The 14,733-nt window shown below is 40.1% G+C and overlaps 1 protein-coding gene across 4 annotated transcripts in view; it reads right to left on the bottom strand.

Annotated features, from left to right (window-relative positions):
* LOC128119187 (zinc finger protein 120-like) overlaps positions 1–14,733 on the bottom strand; it is a 172,081-nt gene that overhangs the window by 38,910 nt on the left and 118,438 nt on the right. Inside the window, exon 1 of one of the 4 annotated variants that reach the window (XM_052752440.1) lies at positions 10,411–10,537. The exons of the other annotated variants lie outside the window; for them this stretch is intronic. Within the exon in view, the coding sequence (XP_052608400.1) occupies positions 10,411–10,455 (45 nt within the window). The 5' untranslated portion in view covers positions 10,456–10,537. Of the gene's footprint in view, positions 1–10,410; positions 10,538–14,733 lie in introns of those variants that run through there. 4 annotated transcript variants of the gene reach the window in all.

Raw genomic sequence — 14,733 nt, 5'->3', positions numbered from 1 at the left:
ACATACCTAAACATAATAAAGGCAATTTACAGCAAGGCAACAGCCAACATCAAATTAAATGGAGAGAAACTCAAAGCAGCTCCACTAAAATCAGGAACAAGACAAGGCTGTCCACTCTCTCCATATTTATTCAATATAGTACTTGAAGTTCTAGCTAGAGCAAGAAGATAACAAAAGGAGATCAAGGGGATACAAACTGGAAGGGAAGAAGTCAAACTTTTGTTATTTGTAGATGATATGATAGTATACATAAGTGACCCCAAAATTTCTACCACGGAACTCCTACAGATGATAAACATCTTCAGTAATGTGGTGGGATACAAGATTAAATAAAAAAAATCAGTAGCCCTCCTATATACAAATGATAAATGGGCTGAGAAAGAATTAGAGAAAATTCACCCTTTACAATAGCCACAAATAAAATACCTTAGGGTAATGCTAACAAAACAAGTAAATGACCTGTATGATAAGAACTTTAAGTCTTTAAGAAATTGGAGAAGATATCAGAAAATGGAAAGATCTCTCATGCTGTTAGACAGATAGGATCAACATAGTAAAAATAGAAATGTTACCAAAAGCCATTTACAGAGTCAATGCAATCCCCATCAAAATCCCAGTACAATTCATCACAGACTTTGAAAGAACAATACTCAATTTCATATGGAAAAACAAACAAAAAACCCAGGATAGCCAATACAATCCTATACAATAAAGCGACTTCTGGAGGCATCACCATCTCTGACTTCAAGCTACAGTATAGAAATAAAAATATAGTATAGTAATAAAAACAGCTTGATATTGCCATAAAAACAGACCCATAGATCAATGGAATTGAATCAAAAAGATTCTGACATTAATCCACACACCTATGATCACCAGATTTTTGACAAGGGAGCCAAAATTGTGCAATGGAAAATGGAAAGAATCTTCAACAAATGGTGCTGGCATCTTCAAGAAACTGAATGTCAACATGTTGAAGACTGCTAATAGATCTATATATTTCACCATGCAGAAAACTCAAGTCCAAGTGGATCAGAGACCTCAATATAAATCCAGTTACACTGAATCTGATAGAAGAGAAATTAGGAAGGAGTCTTGAATGCATTGACACAGGAGATCACTTCCTAAATATAACACCAGTAGCACAGACACTAAAGGCAATAATTAATAAATGGGATCTCCTGAAATTGAGAAACTTCTATAAGGCAAGGACACAGTTAAGAGAAAATGGCAGCCTTCAGAATAGGTAAAGATCTGTACCAATCCCACACCTGACAGAGGGCTGATCTCTAAAATATATAAAGAACTCAAGAAACTAGACATCAAAATACCAAATAATCCAATAAAAAAGGGGTTTAGATCTAAACAGAGAATTCTCAACAGAAGAATCTCAGGTGTCCAAAAGACATTTAAAGAATTACTCAACATCCTTAGTCATCAGGGAATTGCAAATCAAAATGACTCTGAGATACCATCTTACACCTCTCAGAATGGTTATGATGAAAAACACTAATGAAAGCTTATGTCAGAGAGGATGTGGAGTAAGGAGAACACTCCTCCACTGCTGGTGGGATTGCAAACTTGTACAGCCACTTTGGAAATCAGGATAGTGGTTTCTCTGAAAATTGGGAATCAATATCCAGCAATACCACTCTTGGGCATATACCCAAAGGAGGCTCTATCATACAACAAGGACACTTGCTCATCTATGGTCACAGCAGCATTATTTGTAATAGCCAGAACCTGGAAACAAACTAGATTGCCCTTCAACAAAAGAATGGATAAAGAAAATGTGGTACATTTACACAATGAATTCTTACTCAGCAGTAAAAAACAATGAGATAATGAAATTTGCTGGCAAATGGATGGAACAGGAAAAAAAACCCACCCTGAGTAAGGTAATCTAGACCCAGAAAGACAAACACAGTATGTCCTCACTCATAAGTGGATATTAGATGTAAAGCAAAGGATAACCAAGCCACAATTCACAGACCCAAAGAGGCTAGGTAAAAAGGAGGACCCTAAGAAGGACATGCATGGATCATCCTAGGAAGGGGAAATAGATTAGATAAGATCTCCTGGGTAAAGCTGGATCATGGAGAGGGGAGGGGATGGAGGATGAGAACATAAAGGAACAGGATGGTTGAGTTGGGGGAGGGATGGAGAGGGAGAACAATGAAAGCGATATCTTGATAGAGGAGCCATTGTGGTAGAAATGTGGTGATAGGGAAATTCCCAGGAATCCACAAAGATGACTCCAGCTAATACTCTTAGCAATAGTGGAAAGAGTGCCTGAACTGGCCTTCTGTAATTAGATTGGTGACTACCCTACTTGTCATCATAGAACCTTCATCTAGGAACTGATGGAAGCAGATGTAGAGATCAGTAGCTAAGCACTGGGCTGAGCTCCTGTAGTTCAGTCAAAGAGAGGGAGGAGGGATTATATGAGCAAGGGGGGAGGGTCAAGATCATGATGGGAAAACCAACAGAGATAGCTGACCCAAGCTTGTGGGAGCTTAGGGTCTCAGGAGTAACAACTGGGAAGCCTGCATGGTACCAAACTAGGCCCTCTGAATGTAGGTGACAGCCATGTGGGTTGGTCTGTTTGTGGGACCCCTGACAATGGTCCCAGGATTTAACCCTGGTGCATGAACTGGCTTTTTGAAGCCCATTCTCTATGGTGGGATACCTTGCTCAGCCTTGATGCAGGGGGGAGGGGCTTAGTCCTGCCTCAACTTGATATGATAGACTTTGTTGATTCCCCATGGGAGGCCTTACACTCTCTGAGGAGTTAATGAGGGGTAGGGTGGGGGAGAGGTGGGGGGAAGAGCAGGAGGAAGGGAGGGGGAACTGTGGTTGGTATGTAAAATGAAAAAAAAAAGACCCATTAATCACAACACAGTCAATCTGACATTTCCATAATCACACTGAATCCAATAATATACTATCTTTTCAGTAAGTACATATCAAGGAGCACAAGCTTTATATCTGAGTTCTAAGTGACTTACCTACTCTATTTCTTCAGTTTCCATAGATGAAAAGCTTGTTATGATACATTACTTCACATATCACAGGCCTTATTATTCCATTACTTATGATTACATGATTAGAGTCAGAGCTAAGCATCAGTCTTGTATTTTATGTACAAATAATATCTGTTCAATTTTATTTAAATTCCTAGTTCAGTCCCATGCAGGCTCCACAGCTATTGATCTAAATTTCATGAGTTCCCACTAGTTTGGTTTGATTGTCTCTGTAGGTTTCCCTATCATGATCTTAATGCCCTTGCTCATAGAATCCCTCTTCTCTCTCTTCAACTGGACTCCTGGAGCTCAGCCTGGTGTTTGGCTGTGGATCTCTGCATCAGCTTTCATCAGTTACTGGAGAAGGGTTCTATGATGACAGTTAGGGTATTCACTGATCTGATTACTCAACTAGGCCTTCTGCATAGTGAGACAGTTATGTAGCTTCATCTGCTTAAGGTCCCCCCTGGCAATAGGATCAGAATCCATCCCTGGTACATGAGCAGGCTTTTTGGAGCCCACTACTGTAGTGGGTAGCTGTTCCAGCTTTGACCTTGAAACACTGCCCCTAGAGTGACAGCAGGTAACTGCCATACCTGCCTATGACCTGCCCCTGGGGCATGGCTGAGAGGGAGCCCCTTAAGACTTAAGGTGCTTATGTGTCTGGCCTCTTGTGGTTACCTCATTGTCCTGGAAGCTGGATGGGACACCAAGCCAGAGTTTTCCACTGGATGATACTTCATCTCGCCCTGATCCTGTAACCAACCCCTATTGGGTGTATGTAAATTATTTCAGAAATAAACCTCTCTTGATTACCAGATACATTACATGAAATTGCCTCATTATTTACAGTAATACACTACCTATGATGGGACACCACACAGCCTTGAAGCAGGGGGAGGGGCTTGGACCTGCCTCTACTAAATGTACCTCCCCATGGGAGGTCTTACTTTCTAGTAGGAGGAAATGGGGGGTAGGTTGGGAGGGCAAGGCTGGTGGGGTGGGAGGAGGGAAGAGGAGGACCTTTGATTGGTATTTAAAATGAATAAAAAATTTTCTTAATAAAAAAAGAAATACCTTACATTTGTTTTGTCCTATAATGTATGTTGTGATTTTGAGTGTATACAAGTGAATGTGGGGTGAGAGAACTTGTATTTTGGAGTACTGAAAAATGGTACAAATTTTTCTAGACTCCCTTGGTGTGCTTTTTGATACCTTTTAGAACTTGAGGTAAAATAAAAAGGTATTAGGTTCTTCTAAACATGGTTTAGAATTTGAAATAATTTCTTAGCAGTCACAGAAGTTTGAATTTTGGGACATTCTCTTGGTAACTTTGGAGATAGATGCAGATGTGTTAGATATTAGGAGTCAAGAATGGTGGGAGAGAGAAGAGAAACAAGTTTAAAAATTCCACATGGGCTTATTGAAATTATAGTCCAGTGTTGTCAACATCACTTCTTCATCATTTAACATTATGTTTAATGAGTTTCCATGTAATAGTTTCTTGTGATCATAATTCTATATATTCCATATAAGAAAATAATATTATATTCATGTTTTTATTCTTTGATTACCCAAAATATCTATTTTGCCTTAACACTTGTATAAGTACTTAACTGTGTGAGATTCATTCTGTTGTCTTTGTGATATTATTTAAAATCATGTGTTATAACACTTCCTACATTATACTTTCTAAGATTTGTTTGTTTCACAAGTATCCATCTGATTATTTCCTTTCATTTGTGCATTCATAAAAATGGAGAATTTCCTTTCATAAACATATATATATGTAATAAATATATATGTGTATAATTTTGGTAGGAATGCTATTGAATCTCAGTAGTACTTTTGGAAATGTCATCATTTTTACAACATTAACACTATTGATAACACCATTATAACATTGACTTGTTATATACCCTAGCATCTTCTTCCCTTACTTTCTATGCTAAATTTAAATGATCTTTGTAGAGATTTTTAATCACCTGAAAACAATTATTCATATTTACTATGTATTTTAGAAGCCAATTGATATGTGGTTATTTTGCTGAATTTCTTCCATCAAAATTTTTACCTGGATATAGAAACTGTAACTATCTTTGAATGTTTACCTGTGCCCTGTTAACATGTTTAAAGTATTTATCATATCTAAGTGTTGTATGCCTTGTGCTCTTTTAAGTATAGGAGCCTATTATAGGCAAATGGGAAGGGTATGTCTTTACCTGTACTATTTCTTTCCTTTTTTCTTCTTTCTTTTGACTTCTTTTCTAGGTAAGTTTGTTCTTTAAATTACTTCTCACACTTAAATAATACCTGGAAGGAAGCAACTGATTTATGGAAGGTTTTAATTTGGTTTTCAATTTGAGTAGGTCATGTCTATCATGGCAGGAAAGGCATGATGACAATGAAGAGTGAGGCTACTTAATCGTGTCTGTGTAGATCAGGATGCAGGGGGTTTAACTTGAGTCTCAGCTGTCTTAATTTCCCACATATCTCACCCAAGACTGCATATTGTGGGATGGAAAAGCCAATATTCAAAGATGTTTTCAACTCATCATTTCATTCTCTGTGGAAGTGGCTTTTTTTTGTGATTGGGTGTAATATACTCCAATCAAGTGGGAAAATTATATTATGCACTGTGCTGGCTAGTTTTATATCAATATGGCATACACTAGAGTCATTTGAGACATGAAACTTCAATTGAGAAAATATATCCACCATATTAGCCTGTGGGCAAGTCTGTGGGGAACATTTTCTTGATTGATGATTGATGGAGGAGGACAAGCTCAATTCAGGCAGTGCCATCCTTGGGGTAGGTGATCCTCAGTGCTATAAGAAACAGGATGAGCTGGGCAGTGGTGGCACATGCCTTTAATCCCAGCACTTGGGAGGCAGAGACAGGTGGATCTCTGTGAGTTCAAGGTCAGCCTGGGCTACCAAGTGAGTTCCAGGAAAGGCACAAAGCTACATAGAGAAACCCTATCTTGAAAAAACAAAACAAAACAAAACAACAACAACAAAAAAGGAGGAGCAAGCTATGAATAGCAAGCCAGAATAAAACACTCCTCCATGGCCTCTGTCTAAGTTCCTGCCTCCAGGTTCCTGCTCTGATTTACCAAGATGACAGACTACAAGCTTTAATATGAAATATACCCTTTCCTCCCCAAGTTGCTTTTGGTTATGGTATTTTATCACAGAAACAGAAAAGTCACCAAGACTTTTATCCACTCTGACATTAACACTGTGTAGAATGAAAATTGAAAGAATGGACATGGTTGTCTAATTTGTATCTTAGTCTGTGGGGACCTCTGACGTTTTTAATTCCGTTAAAAAATATTTATTGTCTCTGGTTCCACACTAAGTATTAAATTTACTTAGTGATAGGTATGGAACCAGTTTCAATTTCACACATATGTACCTCACATTTCCTTACTCAGAGGATGTGGTATCTGTGCTTCAGTACATATTTTGGCCAACTGGAGAAGTATCAGATAGCTGTGAAATTTCTGCACCTACAGTGGACTTCCATTTGTTTCAATGATCTGCATGTCTCTATTGTTCCAATATAATGCTAATTTTATTATTATAGTTCTGGAATATAGTTTGATATATATACATCCATCCCTAGCATTGTTATTTTTACTCAGCATTATTTGGGTATTTAGGGTCCTTTGTGTTTCCATATAAACTTTAGGATTTATTCTTTGTTGAATTGTGTGGTTTGAGTATCTGCTGCAAGCCACAAAAATATACAAAGTAGGATTTCAGCTGATTATGACAAAGCTAATACCTGGAAGAACCCAAGGGCCTTCCAGAGGTCAAGCTGAGGCTCAAGGAGTCTTGGTGATATTTGGCTTTTGATTATCAGCCGTTTCCTGCTATGAGTTTCTTGTGTGCTATTGTAGCTTTTCCATCATTTATTGGGCACCATTTCCCCTCTACTAAAGGAATATTTAGATAACCTTTTGCACTGACAGCTATGCACAGCCAGAACCCCAGTTTAAGCCTCCCTGTAATTATTGTCATTGTCAGCATCTGGCCAGGTCCATCCCCAGATGGAGAAAAGTACCTTATCAGAGATACCTCTGTACTCTCTAAGAACAGACTTAACCATCCAGGCTACCTGTTTGAGAAGGCCTGGCGGATGTGCCAATTAAGCCTAACTTCCTCTTTTCCCAAACCTTACCTCCAGTTCCAGATCTCCCTTTAACTATCACCAGAGGCATCTAGCTGTACACAGGTTGCCTAGCGACTGAGCTCACTTTCCCCCACCCTGCAGAAAAACGGCAGATAGCTTGGACAGATAGGAGCCACAGGGGAAAAAAAAAGACAGTTTTATTTTCTCCCATTGACCTAGCAACTTACAGATTCTTAACATTTTCTACCAATCACATTTAAGACTATAGTGGAGCACATACGATCCCTCTTCTTTGATATTACCCAAATTTAGCCTTTAGTTAATTCATTTCCCCATTAGTCACTTCTCTTTTGGGTTGCAAATGATAATTAACTATTACTGTCCCTCTATGTGATTCTTATCACCCCTCTGTTTGACCCTGGAAGCCTGGTGGTCACTGCCTGAGGAAAATTCTTACCTGCCTTTAAGACCCTGTAGAATTCAAGCCTGGTGACCTTGCTTGACCAGGGGCTTGCTATTGCTTGGGTTTATAACTGGATTCCAGGGAGAGACTTAGGTGGAACGTGGAGAATGGAGAACAGAGAGGGATAAGGAGAGTGTGTGTGGACAAGATGGAAGATGAGGAAGAGTCAGATGGGGAAGTACTAGCTGGGTAAGAACAAGATGAAAGGGACCTAGATGAGGCAGAATTAAGACGTGAGAATTAAGATAGAATTTAGAGGGAACAGTAGATAAATATAGAGAGAAATCAGGCAAGAAAGGAGCTAGGAATGAGAACAGAACTGAAGCTGTGTAGATAGGATGTTATGCCAGAGGAATTAAAGCAAGTGGACTATAGAGTTCAGTGTGCTGAGATTCTATTTCCTGAAAATAGTCCTTGCCGTTAGTAGTTCTCTCTCTTTTTTTTTTTTTTTTTTTTTTTTTTTTTTTTTTTTTTTTTTTTTTTTGCTTTTTCGAGACAGGGTTTCTCTGTGTAGCTTTGCGCCTTTCCTGGAACTCGCTTTGGAGACCAGGCTGGCCTCGAACTCACAGTGATCCGCCTGGCTCTGCCTCCCGAGTGCTGGGATTAAAGGCGTGCGCCACCACCGCCCGGCTAGTAGTTCTCTCTCTTGAGCCCCTGGGATATATAATATTAAGGCTGGTTCCTCAAATATTATACAAGAGGTATCAGGGTGACTGTGGCCTCATAAAATGAATTTGGCATTGTTCCTTCTGTTTTTATTTTGTGGAATAATTTAAGGAGTATTGGCATTAGCTCTTCTTTGAAAGTCTGGTAGAAATCTGTACTAAAACTGTCCAGCTCTGAGTTTTTGTTTGTTTGTTTGTTTGAGAAGCTTTTATTGATGGCTCCTATTTCTTTAGGGGTTATAGGTCTATTTAAGTTCTTTATCTGATCTTGATTTAACTTTGGTAGGTGATACCTATTGAGAAGATTGTCCATTTCTTTTATATTTTCCAATTTCGTGGAGTACAAGTTTTTAAAGTATGACCTAATGATTCTTTGTATTTCCTTGGTTTCTGTTGTTATGCCTCCCTTTTCATTTCTGATTTTGTTAATTTGGATATACTCTCTTCATCTTTCAGTTAGTTTTGATATGGGTTTGTCTATCTTGTTGATTTTCTCAAAGAACCAACTCTTTGTTTCATTGATTCTTTCTATTGTTCTCTTTGTTTCTATTTTATTGATTTCTGTCCTCAGACTGATTATTTCCTGCCATCTATTCCTTTTGGGAAAGTTTGCTTCTTTTTGTTCTAGAACTTTCAGGCATGCTATTAAGGTGCTAGTATGGCATACCTCCAATTTATGTATATACTTAGTGCTATGAACTTTCCTCTTAGCACCACTTGCATTATGTCTTACAAGTGTGAGTATGTTGTGTATATTTTCATTGAATTATAAGAAGTCTTTAATTTCTTTCTTTATTTCTTCCTTGACCCCATAGTCATTCAGTGGGGAGTTGTTAAGTTTCCATGAGTTTGTAACTTTCTGTTGTCAAAATTCAGCTTTAATCTATGGTTTTCTGATAGGATGCAGGGGATTGTTTCAATTTTCTTGTATCTGTTTAGACTTGCTCTGTGACCCAGTATATGGTCAGTTTTGGAGAATGTTCCAAGAGGTGTTGAGAAGGTCTGCTCTTTTGTGATTGGGTGAAATGTTCTGTAGATATCTGTTAGGTCCATTTGGTTCATAATTTCTGTTAGCTCCAGTATTTATCTATTTAGTTTTTGTCTGGATGACCTGTCTATTGGTGAGAGTGGGGTATTGAAGTCTCCTACTATTAATGTGTGAGGGTCAATGTGTGATTAAGTTTTGGTAATGTTTCTTTTACAAACTTGGGTGTTCTTGCGTTTAGAACATTGATGTTAGGAATTGATACCTTATATTGGTGGATTTTTCCTTTGATGAATATGAAGTGGCCTACTCTCTCTCTTTCTTAATACAAAGGTTGAATTTTATTTTTACCAATGTGTATGTGTCTATATCTGTGCATACTACATGTGTATGGGTGCCCAGTCCAGAAGAAGGTGCTAGCTCTCCTGCATCTGGAGTTATGGGTGCTGGGGTCAGAACTTGAGTCCTCTGTAAAAGCAGCAAGCGTTCTTAACTGGGGACCCAACTATCCAGCCCATAACTCGGGATTTATTTTGATTTGTTTTTTTTAATGATGTATTATTATCATCATTATTATTATTTACATCCCAAATGTAGTTTCCCTTTCCTCCAAGTCCCTCCCTACCATTTCCTTCTGCCTCCTCCACCCACTCCTCCTCTGTTTCTATTCAGAAAAGGGCAGGCCTCCCAGGGATATCAAACCTTGATTTAAAGCCCCAGGGTTAAGCAAAGCTTTTGTTATTGACTTTGTAAACTCCTGTAAACAAAATGGTCGCAAGAACCTTTCTGTGGGAGGATAGATACCTCAATGGGTGCAAAAGCATGAGGACATGAATTCAAATCCCCAGCACCCCTATAAAAAGCAGCACATGACCAACCACACCTCTAACCCCCGGGCTGTGGGGGGTAGAGACAAGAGAATTGCTGGGTTTTGTTGACTGCCAGCCTAGCTCCAGGTTCAGTGAGAAACTTTGTCTTAAAGTGCAATGGCAGAAAGTGATAAAGGAGAAATGTACTCTAAACAGCAGCACACAGACATACACAGCAACACACACACACAAATAAAAATAAAAACAAAGCAACAATGAACCGAGAATTTCGGGGTTGGAGAGATGGCTATGGGGACGGGCACTTACTTTTATTCTTGCTAAAGGCCTCGGTCTGGTTCCAAACACCCACATAGTGTCACACAACTGGTTATCATCTCTGACTCTGGTGCCAGGAGATCTGATGTTCTCTTCTGGCCATTGTGAGCCCCTGCACACAAAAGATGCCCACGTACATGCAGGAAAAGCACTCCCATGAAATGAAATGAAAGTAAATAAATCTTTAAAAATAAAAAGATTTTAAAAACAGATTAAAACAAATAAAAGTTAAAACTATGGCCCAGCCTTGGAACACAGTCTAATTCAGAAATATTAAAATGTAAAACTCCAAACCTTACTTTTAGTATAAAATGCCTTATAATTTACTATTACAAAGAGCTGGAGAGTTGACTTGGTAGTTAAGAACACAAACTGCTCCTCCAGAAGACCCAGGTTCAGTGTCTAGCACTATCATGATGGTTCACAACCATCTGTAACTTCAATTCCAGGAAATCCAATGGCCTCCCTTGTCCTCTTGGGGCACTGTACTCAAACATGCACAAGCCCACACATATATACACACAATTTAAAAAATACTGTAACAAAACACATAATGCCACCCTCTCTCTAATAATGAAGTTGATTTTGTCCTTTGACCAAGGCTGGCAGAGCAATAGGTGTCTGGGCTGGCAAAGAATGGCCCCCTGATGTCACTGTTGCTTCTCATTCTTACAAAGACCATGGTCTGTGATAGTGGCCTCCTTTTCTTTGGACCATTCCAATGATTCCTCTGCACCTGTGACTAACTATCTAACGCATCACTAATATCTAATGCAGGGGTATGCAACAAAGTGCAGTTACCTAATCCCTTGCCAGCCTCTAGTACTAACCACAGCCTTCTGTTCTAGACTTAACCTCAAGCTGCCTTTCTTTGGGCATTTTTCCTAACCCAGGAGCCCACTCTGACATCTGTATTTTTCCTCTGCCCTCAGCACAAATACTGACACAGGCTCATGCCTGCACATCTACCTTTTCCATGGTACCATTGTGAGGCAGGCATCAAATCACTACCACTGGCTCACCAGGTAGTGCCAATGCCTGTCATGGACATGAGTTGGTAAGTCCTCTTTTCTTTTTTTTTCTTGAGCTAGGGTTTCTCCATGTGCAGTTTTGGAGCCTGTCTTTGATCTTGCTCTGTAGACCAGGCTGTCCTTGAACTCACAGAGATCTGCTTGGCTCTGGCTCCCAAGTGCTGGGATTAAAGGCGTGCGCTACCTCCATCTGGTGGTAAATCCTCTTAAAGAATCTTTGGCAGAGAAAACATGGAAATTGCTTGTTCTTCTTGCCCTTGCCCATGCAGGGAAAGTACTTGAGGTGTTTATTTATGTAATATGTGTAGATAAACATCTTTCCACAGCATTCACATGTGTAACCTTCTAGAAACTTTATCAAACACAGAGGTGTAAGTGCTGGAGAGTGTGTTAACCATTGTCCTTTCCCTTCACTTCCTCAAACAGGACTTGAAAAAACAGAAACAGACACCATACCTAGGTATGGTTGCACACACCTGTGAACCTCAGCAGAAGCATCAGGAGTGCAAGGACATCCTTGGCTACATTGGGAGTCTGAGGTCAGACTGGGCTACATGAGACATGCTTTTAAAAAACAATACCCCATTCAAACCCCCTTAACAAAACAAACAAACAAACAAACAAACAAACAAACAAACAAACACAAACACAAACACAAACCAGACTGTGCTACAAGTTCAAAACTAATACCAGGACAGCCACAACTGGCTTCTCAGGCTCCCAAGTGCTATGTCCTCTTAGTTTATAACTCACTGTTCTGAACTTTGGGGTAAGATTCCAGAGCTAGAATGTTCACACACAGTAAGTATGAGCCAGGCATGGTGGGCAAGCCAGTAATCTCAGCACTGGAGAAGCTAAGCAGAAGGACTGCTGAGAGCCTGAGATCAGCCTGTGCTACACAGTCTATGAAGCATCTGACTTTCATTCATTCACAGGTGTTGCTTCCAACACTTGCTAAGTCTTACCCACAGGAGTCACTGAGTGACAGGTATGCCCAGATGGCTAAATCTGTATTTACTGATGGAGAAGGAAAGAAGAGAACAGAAGTTAGAGACAAAGAGGTGTCAGATGCAGGTGTTCGTGCCAGGAGTAAGGTCCAACATCCTGCACTGAAAGGCAGAGGCAGGAGGATCAAGGTTTCCAAGTCACACAAGCTATACAGCAAAACCTTAACTCCAAAACAAAACAAAGAACTCACCCCACCCAATCCCCCCCCCCCCCAAACAGAGGTGTGAATGTGTTGGGAGCAGTTGAGAGAACATCTCCAAAAATTCTGCTTAAGACACTCTGGATTCTAGCACCAGATACCTTATTCTCAGCCCTCCAGGGTGAGGGGCCAAGAGTGAGCATAAGCAAGAATCTGCAGAAAGAACTCTTTCTTAAACTCCATGTCATCCCACCTCTCTGTAACAGACTGAAACATTCTATCCTGCTAGGAATCTCTTTAAACAGGAAGGTAAATAACTCAGCGTAGCTTCAGAAAGTGCCTGAAGCTGACCAGCTTCACTAGGCCTCTCCAAGCTAGAGTGCATTATACAAGCTGAGAGTCACCCTCTGAAGGAGGAAAGCTGAGCTTTAGAGAATCCTCTGAGATCACAGCAGCTGCCTGGAAGCCACCGCAGAAAGCAGCCCACCTGCTGTGAAGAGGTTAAGACCAACTGAGGCACCTGTGAAGACACTCTCCCACCCAGTGAGCTGTCTGCAGGCTGTGCAGTGGCTCCAGGCTCCCAGGTTGTGAGCTGCAACCCATGAGGAGTGGGCTTCAGGGATGCAGCTGTTTTTGAGTCATTTATGCTCCGTTACTGAAATGCAGGTTTGCTTAGCTATTCAAATAGCCCATTCATGATGATTCACTTTGCCTTTATGGGACCTTATATGGGAAGATACCCATCAGTCTTACAAAAATGCCTTTGAGAAAGGATTTTACTTTTTGTTTAAGAAAGAATCTCCCTGTTTAGTCGCTTTAGACTTGAATTTGAAATTATGCAGCTTTTACCTCTAAAGTATCAAGATTAGAGATGGACCACTATATTCAGCTCTTTTCTTTCTTTCTTTTTTTAATTGTCTCCCAACACAGTAATCTTGAGTAGGGTGTGGTTAAACTGTGTAACACCTGCCTGGCAGGCTTTAGGCCCTGGGATTGTTTCAATCCTCATCACAGCAATTGAATGAAACCAAACACTGTCATACTAACAGAAAACATAGGAAATCATATGTAAGACTTCCCCCAAAAAATTATCTTTAGAAGATGCTTTTCCCAAATTGCCCAAAATGTGTGTCCTTGGCTGGGTGTGGTGGGACACACATTTAATCCCACCATCTGAGTGGTAAAAGCTTGGAACACTGGTCTACATATTGAGTTCCATGACAGCCAGGGCTACATAGTGTAATACTGTCACAAATAACTAATGTAATTAATTAACTAATATTTTAAATTGAATAAATTTGAAAAAAGAAAAAGAAACTTCAAGGTTGGGAATAGACTTACATGTCTATAATCCTAGCATTTGGGGGTTAAAGGCAGGAAGATCAGAAGTTCAGATCTCCTGGACTGCATGAGACCCTGTCTCAGGTAAAATAGCAAGCAAAAACCTAACGCAAACTTGGAGATCAGATCAGTGGCTCAACAACTTTGTAGCACTCTAATGTAGTCTGGGGACTCAGCTCCACTCTTCCCCTAAAAAGATCAAATTCCAGAGGCTTATCCCTAAAATGTCTTCATGGCCTTCTACCTCCTTGCCACTCAAATGTGACCCAGAGACCAGCAGCATTACTTAGAAGCTGAGCAAGATGCATGCCGTCTCTGGCCCCAGCCTGTAATTTGGTCTTCTGGATTTCAGCTGGGAGCCTTTTGGGCACAAGTCCAGTTCTTCCACTAGTCAATTCTCACTGGATAAGGCAGAGGGAGACACACACTGTCAACAGGCCCAGACATCTTCTTCTCTTTTGTGGTGACGTGTAGACTCATGGGAATGTCCCAAAACATCTGATAGCAGTTTCCATAGTGCACAAGCAGCTCCTGGTTCTGGTAGATCTGGCTGCAGCTCTCATAAAACATCTGCCCTTGATGTTGCACAGCAGCTGGGTTCCACACTTTGAGGAATTATGCACAGCTGACATCAGACAATTCAGTTCCCAGAAATGTTTCCATCGACAAAATGGCTCAGTTAACCTTCTTCAAAGATCTAAATGAAATGAGACATGATGTTTGTTTTTTATGTTTATGTTTATGTTTATTTTTTGAGAAAGGATCTTGCTATAAACCTGATGCTGGCCTCAAACT

Source organism: Peromyscus californicus, unplaced genomic scaffold (genome assembly GCF_007827085.1).
Source record: "Peromyscus californicus insignis strain IS unplaced genomic scaffold, ASM782708v3 Scaffold_23__1_contigs__length_62951481, whole genome shotgun sequence".
NCBI classification, from domain to species: Eukaryota; Metazoa; Chordata; class Mammalia; order Rodentia; family Cricetidae; genus Peromyscus; species Peromyscus californicus.
The sequence above is the reverse complement of the archived record's forward strand: the minus strand, read 5'-3'. Positions and strand labels throughout refer to the sequence as shown.